General features: G+C 39.4%; 1 protein-coding gene across 4 annotated transcripts in view; it reads left to right on the top strand.

Annotated features, from left to right (window-relative positions):
- Positions 1-17051, top strand: part of SBNO1 (strawberry notch homolog 1) — a 58262-nt gene that overhangs the window by 3904 nt on the left and 37307 nt on the right. For 2 of the 4 annotated variants that reach the window (XM_025889626.2, XM_025889623.2), the window contains exons 2-6: positions 5355-5486; positions 5984-6088; positions 7689-8001; positions 12364-12464; positions 15878-15974. In XM_025889626.2, the coding sequence (XP_025745411.1) occupies positions 5355-5486; positions 5984-6088; positions 7689-8001; positions 12364-12464; positions 15878-15974 (748 nt within the window). The remainder of the gene's footprint in view (positions 1-5354; positions 5487-5983; positions 6089-7688; positions 8002-12363; positions 12465-15877; positions 15975-17051) is intronic. The other 2 variants (XM_025889624.2, XM_025889625.2) reach the window with 2 other exon arrangements.

Here is a 17051-nt window from a genome sequence, read left to right as displayed (position 1 = left end):
ATTAGGCAAAGATACTTGCTAAGTGATATCTTTGCACATACAAAGAGGTCTACCAGTTTTCTCTAGACACACCAATTGATTAACTGGACAAATTGAATACGTGACACAGGTAAAAAGGAACTAGTGTATTTTATTTTATTTTTTTAAGATTTTATTTATTCATTTGAGACACACACAGAGAGAGAGAGAGAGAGCATGGGCAGGGGGAGAGGCAGAGGGAGAAGCAGGCTCCCCGCTGAGCCAGGAGCCAGACATGGGGCTCAATCCCAGGACCCTGGGATCATGACCCAAGCCGAAGGCAGACGCTTAACCATCTGAGCCACCCAGGTGCCCAGGAACTAGTGTATTTTAAAGAATTCATTTGGAAGTTAATTATTGAGTGGATTGCCAACAGAGTTGGTATTCTGGGAAATAGTGTTGTATCAGTGATGTAGGAGAAAACCTATTTTTCGACATGATACTAATATCAAAATAATAGTTAATAGCCAGTAATATAACATTTATTCAACAGCAATTCTATAAGATAGGTTCTATTATTATTCCCATTTGAAGATGAGGAAACTGAGTCACACAAGTTATTACTTGACCATATTCTATTACTGGTGCATGAGGTAGCCAGTATTTGAACCCAGATATTCTGTTTGACTTCATAGTCTACCCTAGCCTCTGGGTGTGCTTTCACTGCTGCAGATGGATCCCTTGTATCTCTGCCCGGAGCTGTAAAGATCTGCTTTAGGTCTCAACAAGAGGAACCTTGTCCTGGTTGATAGGTTTCTGTGTTGGTATTCTCAGTGGGAACTGTATCCTTTCATTCTTCTGATTGGCTATTGTTTCTCAGGATTCTCTTCCTGCCAAGGATGGCTTGGTTTCTCTCTACTACCTTGTCCTTGTTTCTTATTTATCTTACTAGACGCTTTCATAGGTGTACTATTTTGAAATAGGTGGTATTTTCCTAAGTATTTATGATAGAAATGGAACCTTTTTGTCACCCATTTTTTTAGATGGTCACTCTGGGTTTGGTAACTTTTGGGTTTGTTGGATTGCTACATGTTAAATGTCACCTAAGGTCTATGAAATCCTTTGTAGACACTGTAACACAGTTCTCTTACATCTAACAGTATTTGCATTTATATTGTATTTAGTAGGTTCAAAGTGAAAATGTTTTCCTTCTCAAGAATAAATCTTATAGGGTGAGGAGGAGAAGATTGAATAATATAACCTTTTAAGGGCTCTCTGCCTGAAGACTGAAATTCTTTGAGTCTGTAATAGTTTCAGAATAGGAGAATGATTAAATATCAAGGTTTTTTTTTAATATTAAGGGTTTTGCCTAATGGAGTTAGAGAAAGATAGCGATATTCCTCTGTATCCCCTGCTCCCTTTCTCACTGCAAAAAAGTTCAAGTAGAGAATTTGTACCCAGTTGGCTAAGAAAGCATCTCTAGATTTTGTTTGTGTATATTATGTATATAAACCTAAGATATTTTTCATCAGTAGCTTGGAAGAGGGCGCCTAGCTGGCTCAGTTGGTTACACATCTGCTTTTGGCTCAGGTCATGATCTCAGGGTCCTGGGATCGGGTCCTGCATTGGGCTCCCTGCTCCGCGGAGAGTCTGCTTATCCCTCTCCCTCTACCCCTCACTCGTGTGCTTGCGCACGCTCTCTCTCTCTCTCAAATAAATAAAGTATTCTTTAAAAATAGCTTATAAAAGACATTGTCATTATTAAGTTACTACTCAGAGGTCTCAAATTATGATACCTGTGAAAGAGTTTTCAGTAGGTCACTGATAGTGTTATAAACTGTACTATTAATTTCTTGTAAAAATACCAAGTTTCCCCCCAAATTTTTCCCTTCCATGATATTTTTGTACTTTCATTGCTCATTGTTCAGAAAATACATTTCAAAAACCTCTCATGAATTTAGTAATGCTTCTCTGATTTTTGTTGGCTTTCATCAATGATGTTTCTGTACTTTTTTAGTATAATTAGACAGGGTTTGGTGTGCATCTAATGGATTAATGGATCCTTTGGCTTCCAAGTGTTCTTTGGTCTGTCATTTAGGAGTCGTTGGTTTAAAACAATGTATTTTTGTTTCAAATGTAAATAAATCATTATTTTCAGTATTTACTTTAAAAAGATGACATTTTGATAGTCTCTGGAGTTCTATTAATCTAGGTCAGGATTAGCCATAGCAAGCAGGCCACAACCACCCCCTTTTTTCACAGATCATTGGTCTTAATGTAGTTTGAAATGTTTTGTTGTTGCTGTTTTAGGATTTATTATTTATTTATTTATTTTTTTGAGAGAGAGCGAGAGTGTGCACACATGTTGGCGGGGAGGGGCAGAGGGAGAGAGAGAATCTCAAGCAGACTCCCCAGTGAGCTGGGAGCCCGACACAGGACTCAGTCTCACGACCCTGGCATCATGACCTGAGCTGAAGTCAAGAATTGGACACTTAACTTACTGAGCTACCCAGGCACCCTGGTTGAAATGTTTTTAAAGCATTGATTTAGCTCTCTTGGTACATGTTTGTACTATGTACTAGGATAATTTTTTTTTTAAGATTTTATTTATTTATCTGACAGAGGGACAGCGAGAGAGGGAGCACAAGCAGGGGGAGTGGGAGAGGGAGAAGCAGGCTTCCCACTGAGCAGGGAGCCTGATGCGGGGCTCGATCCCAGGACCCTGAGATCATGACCTGAGCCGAAGGCAGACGCTTAACAACTGAGCCACCCAGGCATCCCGAGGATAATTTGTAAAGTATGGTCAGCTGTGTCTATGTTAGAAAAATGATCAACTTTATTTTAAATCTATATCGGGACATTTCTCCTCTATTTGTCCCCTGTTCAGTCCCTTCATACTGTTTCCATCTTGCTATCCAATAATCTATCTCCGTTCCGATTTTAACCTCAGACTGGCGTTTATTCCAAAGTTAAATACTGAAACTTAGGTTTGCAACATTGACTTCTGGATCTATTCTTTGGAAAGAGAATGCATGGGGTTTGGGAATTTGAACAATCTAGGTCTGGGTAGGTATAGGTACTTTAAGCTTTCTGAGCCTCAGTTTCATCTCTAAAAAATTATAATGTCTATCTTTTTCGGGGTTGTTGTGGTCTCATAGTGTACACAACGAGCCTAACACTGTGTCAGGCTTGTTAAAGATACTTAGTCACTGTCAGCGTCCTTACCTTCCTCCTTCCTGCTCAACGTATTTTTCCATAGACTTTTCCTTTCTCTGAAAAATTCTGGGGAAATCTTTGGGCTATTTCTTCTTCCTTGGGGCTATCTGTTTAAGACCCCCCTTTAAACAGTAGGTCTGCCTGAGTTTCATTTCTGGATATCTGTGGTTTCTACCTTAAACTCGTTCATGTTTCTGCTAGAACTTCTTTCTAAATGATGTATAGGCTTATGTGACAAAGACCTACCTAGTAGAGGATTTCTCTGTTAAATATCATACTTTCATTTGAAATAGTAGTTCTTATATGTTGGAAGTCATGGTCAAAGAGGCTAACACCTTTCTTTTTGTAGGACAGAATGAAAACAGTGACAATTCCTCACACAGCCTGAGAACAAATGAACTAGCTAAAGATTAGTGTGTGGGGCGCCTGGGTGGCTCAGTTGGTTAAGCGACCGCCTTTGGCTCAGGTCATGATTCTGGAGTCCCGGGATCGAGTCCCATATTGGGCTCCCTGCTCAGCGGGGAGTCTGCTTCTCCCTCTGACCCTCTTTCCTCTTGTGCTCTCTCTCATTCTCTCTCTCTCAAATAAATAAAATCTTTAAAAAAAAAATTAGTGTGTTATTTATGTAACATGAAATTAGTTTTTTGGGAAAAACAAGTACAGTCATTTTTCATGTCTATATAAGTTGGTTATTTCAGATTAAGTTAATGACAAACGTTAAAAATCAAAGTTCTGTTAAGCTTTTTTTCCCCTTACAAAATGGGTAAAAATCCATTTTGGTGGTAAATTACTTTGATATATTGTATCAAGAAAACCCAACCTAAAATGTATTTGCGGGGCACCTGGGTGGCTCATTCGGTTGAGCGTCTTTTAACTCTTGGTTTCAGCTCAGGTCATGATCTCAGGGTTGTGGGATTGAGCCCCACTTCAGGCTTCACACTCAGCGCAGAGTCTGCTTGAGATTCTCTCCCTCTGCCTCCCCTTCTGCCCGCCCCCATAAATAAATAAAACCTTTAAATAAAATGTATTTGCTTGTTCCTAAATAGGTATTTTTCTCTCGCTAAACTCTATATAAACTCATTTTGGGGTCTCCCAGGCTCAGTGTTCTATTTTTTCACTTTCTCCTGGCTTAAATCTAATCATGCATCAACTCATGCTTTTTGTGTCTTTCTTATTCTCTTCCATTTTGAGCTTTTATAATAAACTTAGTGTTATGGATTGTCCTTCCTAATGAAATTCATCCCCCCTTTTTTCTACACCCTGCTATTATAGCACATCGTCTCTCTTTTTTTGTTGTTTTTTTTAAGGTTTTATTTATTAGAGAACGTGCAGGAGCAGGGGGACAGGCAGTGGCAGAGGGAGAAGCAGGCTTCCCGCTGAGCAAGGAGCCCGATGCGGGGCTCCATCCCAGGACCCTGGGATCATGACCTGAGCCGAAGGCAGACGCTTAACTGACTGAGCCACCCAGGCGCCCCACATCATCTCTCTCTTGGTCTGCTGTGGCAGTTACCTAAAATGTCTCCCTCCTTCTGGTCTTATTCTACCCATTCTCAGTTTGCTCCCATACTTCTTCGGAATAATCTAAGTCACAAATCTGACTGTGTCATGCAGTTCTCTATCTAAAACTCTTTTCTGACCCCCACTACCCGTGGGATTAACTGAACACTCTAGCATGGTATACAAGGTCGTGGGTGGTATCTTCCGCATCTCTTGTCATCACCTGCCTGAGGCTTAGATTTCTGTTCTGAACTTCCATACCAAAATGAATTACTCTAACCATTGTTCTTAAAGAGCGCCAAGTCTTTCATATCTCCGTGAGTTTGAATGCGCTGTTCAGAAGATCCTTATCCACCTGGTGGTTTCTTCCTTAAGACTCAGTTCCACAGTCATCTTTGTAACCTCTCTCCCCAGGCAAAGTTCAGCATTCCTTCTCTGTTCCCACAGCATTTTGTACACATACACTCTTGCTGTGATTTACATATTTCTCTGCTGTTTTCATCTTACTGTGAATTTCTTGAAATCAGAGACTATTTCTCTTTCATCCTTCTTGCCTGCTATGTAGCATATTCTTCATAAATATCAAATGGATGGATCTGGTAGAAGATGTTGGTTTGTATTTAGAAGAGAGTTAATTGGCATTTTAAGTTTTTTATGTTAATATTAAATATTTTGTTCTAAAGATGGTGGAGCCAGGGCAAGATTTACTGCTTGCTGCTTTGAGTGAGAGTGGAATTAGTCCGAATGACCTCTTTGATATTGATGGGGGAGATGCAGGGCTTGCAACTCCAACACCTACTCCTTCAGTTCAGCAGGTAAGAGTTTCCCTAAGCCTCTGTAAAAGGTAGATTGTTTCTTAATTTTAATTTCTACTTATGGAGACAGGCATCATTAAGACATAATTTTAAATAAGCATGTGTGTGTTATTTTTATATGAGTCTTCACTCATGAGATGGAAAATATTTGCAGTGAGAAGACATTTCCTGCTTTGATTTAAGAGACGAATTGCTTAGAGCTCTTGTGGGAGGCGTGTTAATCTCCTTACTGGTTGTCTTTGTACTTTATAGGGACCCTCTTCTGAGGTTTCACTATGTATATTCTCTGAAAGTAAAAATAAGATTCTTTGTCAGTATAGTTTTGTGAAGATGCACTTCCAAAGATTATTAGTTCCTACCTGGTATCAGAGATTTTACAATGTGTTTGAGTCTAAAACTTGACATTTTTTTTGTTTTAGTAAATAATCTTTTATTCTTGAAACAGAATTCACTGCCATCATTTTTTATTTCTTTCTCTGATGTTGTTTTCTCTCTAGTCCATGCCACTTAGTGCATTAGAACTAGGTTTGGAGACTGAAGCAGCAGTTCCTGTGAAACCAGAGCCAGAGACGGTACCTACTCCAGCACTACTAAATGTTAGGGTAAGAATGATTTACATTTGGCATGACTGCTAAAATGGCTTTGAATTATAGTAAGAAAATAACCTGTAATATGAAGTAGTTTTATCTTACCAGTTCTGTTTTTTGCTACTTTCCAATATGCTACTCTCAGCTCCTATTTGATAAAACATTTTTCCTTCTTCTTGTAGTTACGTTGATCAAAAGATAATTAGGACAAAACAGAGTTTTTTGCATTTACTTATTGTAAATGATACAAAATTCATGAAGTAAAGATGAGTTACACATTATTCCACTACACATTTCATTTTTCCTTGTTGATTTCAGCTTTTGTCCGTTAGTATATGTGATTTTTATGTAATGGTAGTTGTGCTTTAAATATAGAGTTCCTCTGATTTTACCTTAAACAGCAATTATTAACTTAAGCCAAGCATATAAAATTATTAGAAACCTGGTTAAAAATTTTATAACTTATGATAAATTATTGTCGAGAGTTTTATTTAAAAGTGATAAGTGGTGGGATGCTTAGCTGGCTCAGTTGGTGGAGCATGTGACTTCTGATCTCACAAGAGTTTGAGCCCCACGTTGAGTGTAGAGATTATTTAAATAAATAAATTGTGTGTGTGTGTGTGTATAAAAAGCTGTCTGCTTTACTTATTTAAAGTAGACTCCATGCCCGACGTGGGGCTCAAACTCACGACCCCTAGATTAAGAAGTTGCATGCTCTACGATTGAGCCAGCCAGGCACCCCAAAGCTGCCTGCTTTAAAAAATAAGAGTGATGAGTGGTAATCTCTAAGATTCTTGTTATAGGAGTCATGGAAAAATAACAAATAGTTTGAGGAGGAAAGGAAGTAGAAATAGACTGAAATTTAAAAATATCTTGATTGTACTTCAGTCCATTGTAGTCACAGACACATTGTGATCCTCCCAATCTTTGACCTTTTTTTACTGCATTTTTGTCCAATTCCTAATGCCTCCCTCTACCCCCAACTATAAAAAATAAAATGCTATGTAGCTTTGTCTTAGGCTCAGAGGTAGTACCCATATTATCACCAGTATGTGATAATTGGTGGATTGACTGGATCGTTCATGCTGCATAGGTATTTAAAACTCTGCTTGGTGGTTTTATCTTTTAAATTCTAAACATTGGTATAGTCTGTATGATAGCAAACAAAGCATTGGACAAGAATCATAGAATGCTAGCAATGGAAGATGGATCCCAGAGAGCCTGGGCCTCTGGGGGTGAAGTGATCTGCCTAAAGTTATCGATCTAGTTGGGGCAGTGCTGGGATTAGAAATTCTTTCTGTTTCTAGTCCTTGTATTATATAGCATCATTACATATCACAGCTTACTGAGGATAGTCCCATTTTATGCTTGCTGCCCCCGACAATTGTAGAAAATGTCTCACTCTTACTGTACCTTTTTTTCCCTCAAAGTGGTGTGTTTTAACTTGGTAGTTTATAGTTAGGCATATTCAATTAAAAATAACAGTGCCAGTTTTTAAGTAAGAATTAAAGTCAGTTTTAGATGTTTAAATGGCCTCCCCTGTTGGTGAATCTAAGCCACGTTAGAGAGTTCAGTACTTCTCAGTGGTCTGATGTATTACGGTTTTCTTTTATAGCAGCAGCCTCCATCTACTACAACATTTGTGCTGAATCAAATAAATCAGCTTCCAACCCTGGGATCTACAATTGTAATGACTAAAACACCGCCTGTAACAACAAATAGGCAGACCATCACTTTAACAAAGTTTATCCAGACTACTGCAAACACACGCCCTTCAGTCTCAGCACCAGCAGTACGAAATGCCATGACCTCTGCACCCTCAAAAGACCAGGTTCAGCTGAAGGATCTGCTGAAAAATAATAGTCTGAATGAACTCATGAAACTGAAGCCACCAGCTAATATTGCTCAGCCAGTTGCAACAGCAGCTAGTAAGTCTGTCTGTTTTCAGTAGTGTCAGCTGGCTCCTGTTGGTAAGATGTGTCAGTGTGTTTTTCAGGGTTTCCTTGGGTCTTAAACGAACTGGGTGTGAAGGACATACCTGTATGACTTTGTACAGTTACAGTATTTATACAATTCAAAGGAAGGAGAAATTTAGGAGCCCTAGCATTTACCTTGAAATGAAGTGTGGAATTACCAGGTGGCTACATTAATTATCACCATGAGATCTCAGTTTTATATATTGGGAATAACTGGTTAACATTTTCTCAGTCCTTTAAATCAGTACTTCTCAAACTTGAGAAGTGCCTCTGAATCACCTGGAGATCTTGTTCAAAAACAGAATCAGATTTGGTAGGTCTTGGGGTAGGGCCCAAGATTCTGCATTTCTAACAAGCTTTTTGGAGGTGCTATTGCTGGTAGTCCGTGGACCATGCGTGAGGTAACTAGCTTTAAACTGATACTTTACGCTTTAACTCTGACTTTTACAGTTTTATTAGTTTGCCTGTCATTGGCTTCATTGCTTGTGAGTAGTTGTGTATTTAATAAATTCTCTTTTAAAATACACATTTTTGGGGTGCCTTGGTTGAGCATCTGACTCTTGATTTTGGCTTAGGTCATGATCCTCAGGGTCCTGGGATTGAGCCTGGCATAGGCCTCAGTGTGGAGTCGGCTTGTCCCTCTCCCTCCCTCTTTGCCCCTCCCTCTGCTCACACACACTCTCAAATAAACATTTTTTTAAAACAAAGTAAGATACATACATTTTTTTATTGTAAAATAATTCATTTTTTTAAAAAAAGATTTTATCTATCAGAGAGGATTGGGGGGGGCTTGGTCCCAGGACCCCGAGATCACGACCTAAGCCAAAGTCAGACACTTAACCAACTGAGCCACCCAGGTGCCCCATACTATTTATATATTTCTTAAAGAATGAGCACCCTATAACCCTTTTTTAAAAAACAGCTTTATTGAGATACATTGTATATACCATGAAATTCATCCTTTTGAAGTACACAGCTGAATGGATTTTAGTATATTCACAGAGTTGTTCAACCATCACCACAGGCTAATCCTTTAAAGATAGGGTTTATTTAATTTTTTTAAAGATTTTATTTATGTATTTGACAGATAGCGAGAGAGGGAACACAAGCAGGGGGAGTGGGAGAGGGAGAAGCAGGCTTCCCGCCAAGCAGGGAGCCTGATGTAGGGCTCTATCCCAGGACCCTGGGACCATGACCTGAGCTGAAGGCAGACGCCTAATGACTGAGCCACCCGGGCACCCCTAAGGATAGGGCTTAAAGGGGAAAAGTTCAACAGTGGTTTGATTACATTTTTTAAAAAGTTTGTTTATGGATAATGAATATAGATTTTATTGTTAGTTTTTCTTTAGAATGTTATTGCTCATTTATTCAACAAATATTTATTGAGTGCCTACTATGTGCCAAGCACTGTTCTGGGATTTTGAGGCTGTGGCTGGGAAGAAAACTGTTGAGATTTCTGCTGTCATGGAGCTTGCATTCTAGTGGAGAGAGACAATAAACAAAATAAAGAAGTTATATAGTGTGTCTGAAAGGAATAAGTGCTGTGGAGAGAAACAAAATGAGGTGTGGGGCAGAAAGAGGTTATAGTTTTAAGTGCAGTGTTCAGAGGAAGCTTCATGTTTGGTAAGGTAATTTTTAAGGATAAAATAGAATTATTGGGGCGGGACGCCTGGGTGGCTCAGTTGGTTAAGCGACTGCCTTCGGCTCAGGTCATGATCCTGGAGTCCCGGGATCGAGTCCTGCATCGGGCTCCCTGCTCAGCGGGGAGTCTGCTTCTACCTCTGACCCTCTTCCCTCTCGTGCTCTGTATCTCTCATTCTCTCTCTCTCAAATAAATAAATAAAATCTTAAAAAAAAAAAAGGAATTATTGGAGCGCCTGGGTGGCTCAATCGTTAAGTGTCTTCCTTTGGCTCAGGTCATGATCCCAGGATCCTGGGATCGAGCCCCGCATCGGGCTCCCTGCTCTGTGGGAGGCCGCCTTCTCCCTCTCCCACTCCCCCTGCTTGTGTTCCCTCTCTCGCTATGTCTCTCTCTGTCAAATAAATAAAATCTTTTTTAAAAAAGTAGAGTTATTAGATGTATTTTAAAATCTTGACTACATCAATTTTAGTAGTAAAGTTTTAAAAACTGAAAAACGTGAACTCTCAAGAGGGATATTCTTCCCTTCCCTTCTACATTCAGCTGAAGTGTATTTGAGTACCTGTTATGTAACAGTACAGTGGTGGCACAGTTGGAAATGATAACTGACCTCAGTTGTATTCTGAGCTGACCACTATTTTATAGTTTTAGCCTAGGAATGGGTGCCTTTTTTTTTTTTTTTTTTGTAAATTTCTTTGGGCTTGGAGGTTCCTGAGGATTTATACTGGTACATAAATAGCATTTTATTAGGGTTTTGGAATGAGCTGATAAGTATTAAACAGTTGCTTTTCCAAAAGCTGCCTTATTTTTCTAATATTGGGAGATAAGTTTTAATACCTGATAATAGACCAATATATAATTTTGTGGCAGAATGGACTGCTTGGAAATTGTGCTTATGTTTGTGAAGTAGAGGGCTGGGACATTCTAAAGCAATGGCCAAGAAGAGTTTGGAGGGTGATATAGAACTAACTTTGTCTTTAGTGACAGATGTAATTAAAAATATCAGATAATCTAATCTTTTGTTTGAGTCCGTACGATTGTGTCCTTATGGCTGTAGTTTACTCTCAAGGTCATTGTCCTGAACTAACTGCAACCTGGTAACTACGTGCCCATTAAGAAGTCATTTTAACTGTCTTAGGGCTCATTTTTACTCTGCTCCACCATGGAGAGCAGGCATGGCCCTGACCTAGCTGGGGTGCAGGGCAGCATCTGGAATGACTCCTGGGAGACAAGAATGATCAGCAGTTAGTGGAAGCAGCTGTCATTGAAGTCTTTGGGTTTGAGGAGAAATCCTGCTGCTTTTATGTGAGTGGCTTCTGAGTATTCCACTCTTCAAATCAGCACATGTTCTCATAATTTAAAGAAGACTGTGCTGTTGTGAGGGAAGTTTGGAAAGTAAAACAAAACAGATAGGTTTGGAGCTAATTGAGTAATGCTTAGTACAGTAACATCTCCCACATCCAGTGGAGTAATTTTAAAAAGACAGACTACAAGTCAAGGCCATCCTTTTGTGGAAGCCTGAGAAACTATCAGACTAGACCAGGGCTGAAAAAGAAACATGTAAGTGAATGCCAGAGATAAGCATACTTTTGTGTTGTAGCAGAGCGTCATCTTTTTACTGGAAGGGAAGAACATTAAAAGTATGAAACTGCAACGAGCAAGGTTTTGCATGTTCCCTTCTCACTTATCTGTGGGTGTTGCCCCTTCTGGAGCCTTGAGCCCTTTGGCTCTCTGTTTGGGTTCTGAGCTCTCATGTAAGGTCCAGTTCTGTACTCTGCAAACTGTTCACTTGCTCTCCCACAGTTACATTAAACACATTAATTTGTTATCTCTGTTCCAGCCTCTTTATTTTGTTAACACTTCAGTTGTCATTTTGGTGTCCCAAGTGACAGTCTCCCATACACTCCCTGTCTTTTGGTAGAACAGATAAGGTGTTAATCAGTTATTCTGGTGTGATTTTCACACTGATCTCAGAAATCCCAAGTACCTGAGGTGAGTGCTTCAGGGATGCAGGCTGGTTACAGCGGCTCTAGGCTACTCAGTCAAGCAGTTCTACTTGGCCTGGTACTTGGATTGAGGGATTCTCTTGCTGTATCTGTATAGAGTTTGTAAACCACTGGTATAGAAGATGAAAAGATTTATTGTTTGGATCTTAGTTCTGAGGAGAGGAGGAAAATAGAATTCCCCAATTTTTTTTTCTTCCAAGAAATAATTATTTGCCTCGAAAGTAAGTATCAGCAACTCAGATGAGATTGATTCTGTCTTGGTAATAACACCATTCTGGTTTGTTTGTTTTTGATGAACCAAGTGAAGTGTCCCAAGGTAATGCTGGTTGTTGGTATTTGTATTAAAATACACTATCAAACACTTCTGGTTAAGATGTCCTTTTCATAACTAGGTCTCAAGTCTCCTATACATTTCTGTTTAAGTTACTTGTTTTCTAAGGTTAAATCTTAGCTCTGTGATAACACATAGCTTTGAATGTTTTCATTATTATTCTTATTTTAAGTTAGTGACAAATAGGTTGGTATTCTTTGGTTTGTGAATTCAGTAAACTTTACTGACTCCTTAGATTTAACATTTTTTTTAAACCTGAATGTAAAAAATTTTTTAGTAAAACTTTAATGAAAAGAAATTGAGATTTTGTTCTAAAATCTAATAATTCTTCCCCTCAGCTGATATAAGCAATGGTACAGTAAAGAAAGAATCTTCTAATAAAGAAGTAGCAAGAATATGGATAAACGACATGAAAATGAGGAGTTTTTCTCCAACCATGGTGAGTTTCAAAAGCTGCATCTGTATTGTGTGGTTTGGAAGTACACTTGGCTGAAAGTGCTCTAAAACGACCCTCAGAAAACTTGTTTTTGGGTGAAGGGGGGCTACTCAACTACATGAACTAATGAATAAGCATTAAATCTCTAACATAAACTGACATACTAAACAAAAAACAAGGTTATTGTAGCTTGCATATTTGATAGGGTTTAGTATCACACGCAGTACTGCCATCCTTTTTTTGTGAATCTCATCTGATCAGAGACAAAGATAATGTGGAGTTAACTAAAGTATTTGATAACTATGTCCATTTTGGGATTGAACCTGAATAATTAGTTAGGAGCTGTCAGATCACATAATGTTCTAGTTATAAGTAATTTTTTTCCTTAAATTTTGGAAATGCCTTGGGTTAATTAACTCTGCATTTATTTCATAACTGTGCTGTGTATAACACTGCATGTATGTGGTGGGTTTGTACAAGAGGTATACTACATGGCTCCCCCTTCCATAATCATACAATTTGACAAGCACATGGTTTAAGTAGTATAAAGTACAGCAAAAAGTACATTGAGATGCTCACAATTAGGATTATGAAATTGGAGGAAGAGGAAATCTCCCTGGACTCAAATGGCCTGGGAAGACTTCATTTTGTGGAGCAGGTATAATGGAGATTAGGTGTTGAGTTTGGAGAGACTCTTAAGAGGGCATTTTAGGAAGGGAGCTAAAGCATTGATAGGCACAGAGGAGGTGGTGGCTATATGTTTAGATGGCGGTAAGCCAGGAGGAAGTTGGAAGTTGGAATGGTTGATTTTGGCACTGTGGAGGGTCCTGAGTTGAGTTCCAAAGACTTTGGGCACCTGGGTGGCTCAGTTGGTTAGGTGTCTGACTCTTGGTTTCTGCTCAGGTCATGATCTCAGGGTTGTGAGATCTGGGCTCTGTGCTCGGTGGGGAGTCTGCTTGAGATTCTTTCCCTCTGCTCCCCACCCCTTCCCGCTCCCATACGTGCATGCGCTCTCTCTCAAATGAATAAATAGATCTTAAAAAAAACAATGACTTTGGACTTGGTGCAGCACCAGTGGGGGACCCTGGAAGTGGAGGATCCTGTTGGTGATTCAGGGTGAGTCAGGTGGGGAAGAGAGGCAGGTTGGAAGATTGGTTAAGTACTCCAGAAGGAAGGTGTTAAGAGACTAAACTTGGGGGATTGTAAAGAAGATTGGAAAAAGGTAAGGGGAAAGTAAAAAAAGGATAATAGGAGATGACTGCATGTAACAATACCAAAGGATTTTTAGGACTTGGGGATGGAATATGGAATTGGAAAGACAGCAATCTGTGCCTGAGGTTTTGAACAGGGACCAGGAGAATGAATGCTGGCAGGACTCAGTTTACTTAATGGTTGTGTGCCAGCAACTTACGGGGAAGTTGATTTTTAGAAAGTAAGATTGCATTTTCCCTTAAGAAATGTACATAGTGCTCAGATTCCCAGTCCAGCCCACGTTGCCCATAATGTGCCAAAAGTTCTATGTTGTCCTTAGAGTTAAGAAACATTTAACAGGAGCGTCTGGCTGGCATAGTCGGTGGAGCATGTGACTCTTGATCTTGAAGTCTTGAGTTCGGGCCCCATGTTGAGAATAGACCTTACTTTAAAGAAAAAAAGGAAAGAAAAGAAACATCTAGCAGAGGTTACAAACTGGTAGACTATGCATCAAAGCCAGTTGACAGATGTGTTATGTTTGGTCTTCACAATATTTTGAAAATTTTTCAATTTGTTGATACCACATAAAGATCCTGATCTCCAGGTTATCCCGAAAAATAGGAGTACCTGACAACCCTGGGTCCACATTCCCCACGTAGTAAAATACACTTGAAGTTGAGTAGTGAACACCTGTGTTGTGTGTGCAGCAGGCCTTCTCCAGGTACCACAGTCTTTCCCCACTCCCTCTCATGATTATCTCCTTGACCCTAAGCTTGGTGACCCTCAGTTGCCATTTTACTGGCTTAGCAATTTACCTGTCTGATCCCTGTGACCAGACAGTATCACCAACTTATCTTCCAGTTATACTCTTGGTAATTTTTTTTTTTAATTCAGATGTGGGAAGATAAGCTAGAGAAGGAAGGCTGGTCATTTAGTATGCATTATTTGATAGGTGGGGGAAGGGGTGAAGGTGGGGATGGGGAGGACTCAGAATTTAAGTGATTTGCTTAAGGCCACACAAATAACAGCAGAATGGGGATTAACATCTGTTTCTTTGGCCAACCCCACTTTGTCTAGTTTCTGAAATTGAGTTTCATTTTGGCAAACTTTCTAAGAGCATTCAGATCTGTTTTGGATTTTTTCCTGAGGATTCCATGGATTGATTGGATGTTTATCTACATCTCCCACTTTTAGTGAGCTATCATACTCTAGACTAAAGAAAAAAAAATCAAAAAAGTCTGCCATTACCTTTCAAGGCTTTGCTGTCCTTGGCATTGCTTATAGGTCCTGACTGGTTTCTCTTTCTTTTTCTTCTTCTTTTCTACATATACTGGGTTTCACAGCTTTTTCTCTGTATTTTTCTTGAACAAGCACATTAATAAAGAGCTTTGCTGTTGGTTTTACTTGTAGTGAGAGGAGGCTAGTTCAGGGTCTTTCTGTTCCCCTGCTCCAACCTACCTTACCCCTTTAAGATTCTGTGAAGACACAAAGGAACATGTGACTGGTAACCACTCACTCAAGTTGCCTGAGACAGTCTGGCTTCATTCTCGTTTCCCTGGTGTAGTTACTAAGAGCTTCCCATTGCATTTTTGGGTGTGCCAGGGTTTGGAGAGTAAGTGCTTGGCTATCTTACATATGATTGTTGTTTGGAGACATAGATGCCTGAAGTAGATTATCTGTCCTTCAGAAGAACCTTTAAATCCAGAATTTTCTGGGGTTTTGGTTTCAGTGTCCGATGGAAAGAAGACAGCTGAAATGAAGGTGCACTGAAACGAGGGTGGGATGTGTAACTTCAACAGAGTTCTGCCATTGAGGTTGTAGGATGAGCTGCTGGGGCTCATCCACCTTTTCTCCCCAAATCTTTTGGTCTTTCTGTTCTTGGAACTGAAATGAAGATTGAAGACTGAGGTTATTAAAAAGAGTTCTGGGCATCAGGGCAGGTGGAAGGCAATACTGAAGGGGAAAGTAGTTTGAGATAATGGTGGTTAAAAGGATGGTGGAGCCTGTAGTGACCCAGTGGTGTGTTAGGGATGAGAGTTAGGTCATGGATTATCTGTACACATTGGAGAAACACGGAAGATGCAAAGTGTGACCCAGATTTTAGGGAATATAGACGTGGTATGTCGTGTTTCAAAGATTGAAGACTGTTTAGTATTCCTACAGAAGACTTTTTCTGTGTGTTACTTAGGCCTCCAATCTCTGATTATGCTCCCTCTGTGTTATAGAAGGTCCCTGTTGTGAAAGAGGAAGATGAACCAGAGGAAGAAGATGAAGAAGAGATGGGTCATGCAGAAACCTATGCAGAGTATATGCCGATAAAATGTATGTCATTGGGATCTGTCAGAATAATGAAAGACTTCCGGGTTCTTCTTGAATTTAAGTAACTTTCCCATCCACGTTATTATCTATTAGGATCTGTCAGTATTGGGTACCTCAGAATTTGACAAGAGCTTTGTAATAGATTTTGAACTATAATATGTTTTAAAATATATACGTGAAAATTTGTGGGTTATTTTCCCTATGCAAACTTAGAAACTTAGAACTGTTTTTGGGTTGAAGTCCTTTAAGAGTAAAAAAGCTTGGGTTTTATTTTGTTTCAAGGTAATTTTGCTCTTATTAGCAGTGATTATAAAATCATAATAAATTGCAGAGATACAAATCCATCTTCGCTTTCTATACTTTATACAAAGCATAAAAACATGGGAATCTTAGGGCGCCTGGGTGGCTCAGTTGTTAGGCGTCTGCCTTCAGCTCAGGTCATGATCCCAGGGTCCTGGGATCGGGTCCTTCATCGGGCTCCCTGCTCAGTGGGAAGCCTGCTTCTCCCTCTCCCACGCCCCTGCTTGTGTTCCCTCTCGCTGTCTCTCTCTCTGTTGAAAAAAAAATAAAATCTTTAAAAAAAAAAAGTGGGAATCTTAAAAATAAAATGTGCTATTTATTTCAGTGGTGTACATTAACACTTCTGCCCTTTTTTCCATAACAACCATGATTTATTTTTTTAGTGGCCACTATGTCAAATCAAAAATTAATAGTTTTTAGCTTTGATGTAAAAATGTTCACTTTTTCATTACATGGGGGTGATAAGATGAAAAAAATACATGGCTGGAATCCTTTATGTACTCTTGAGTTTCTATAAAAAGCCACTGATATTACTACGTAAACTCAAAATTTCTGTTTACCAACTACGTATCGACTTCAGGATCCCATAATTTCTGGTAATTTAAAATTAACTTCAGGGGGTGCTTGGCTGGCTCAGTTGGTTGAGTATGCGACTCTTGATCTCAGAGTCATGAGTTCAAGCCCCACGTTGGATATGGAGTCTACTTAAAAATAACGTATACATACGATAAACTTTTAAAAAATGAATCTTAGGTTGTGGTATCTGAAATGGGTGGTTTC

Source organism: Callorhinus ursinus, unplaced genomic scaffold (assembly GCF_003265705.2).
Source record: "Callorhinus ursinus isolate GAN/ISIS: 27379988/994484 unplaced genomic scaffold, GSC_fseal_2.0 scaffold41, whole genome shotgun sequence".
NCBI lineage: Eukaryota > Metazoa > Chordata > Mammalia > Carnivora > Otariidae > Callorhinus > Callorhinus ursinus.
Note: the sequence above shows the minus strand (reverse complement) of the source record. Positions and strands in the feature narration are given on the sequence as shown.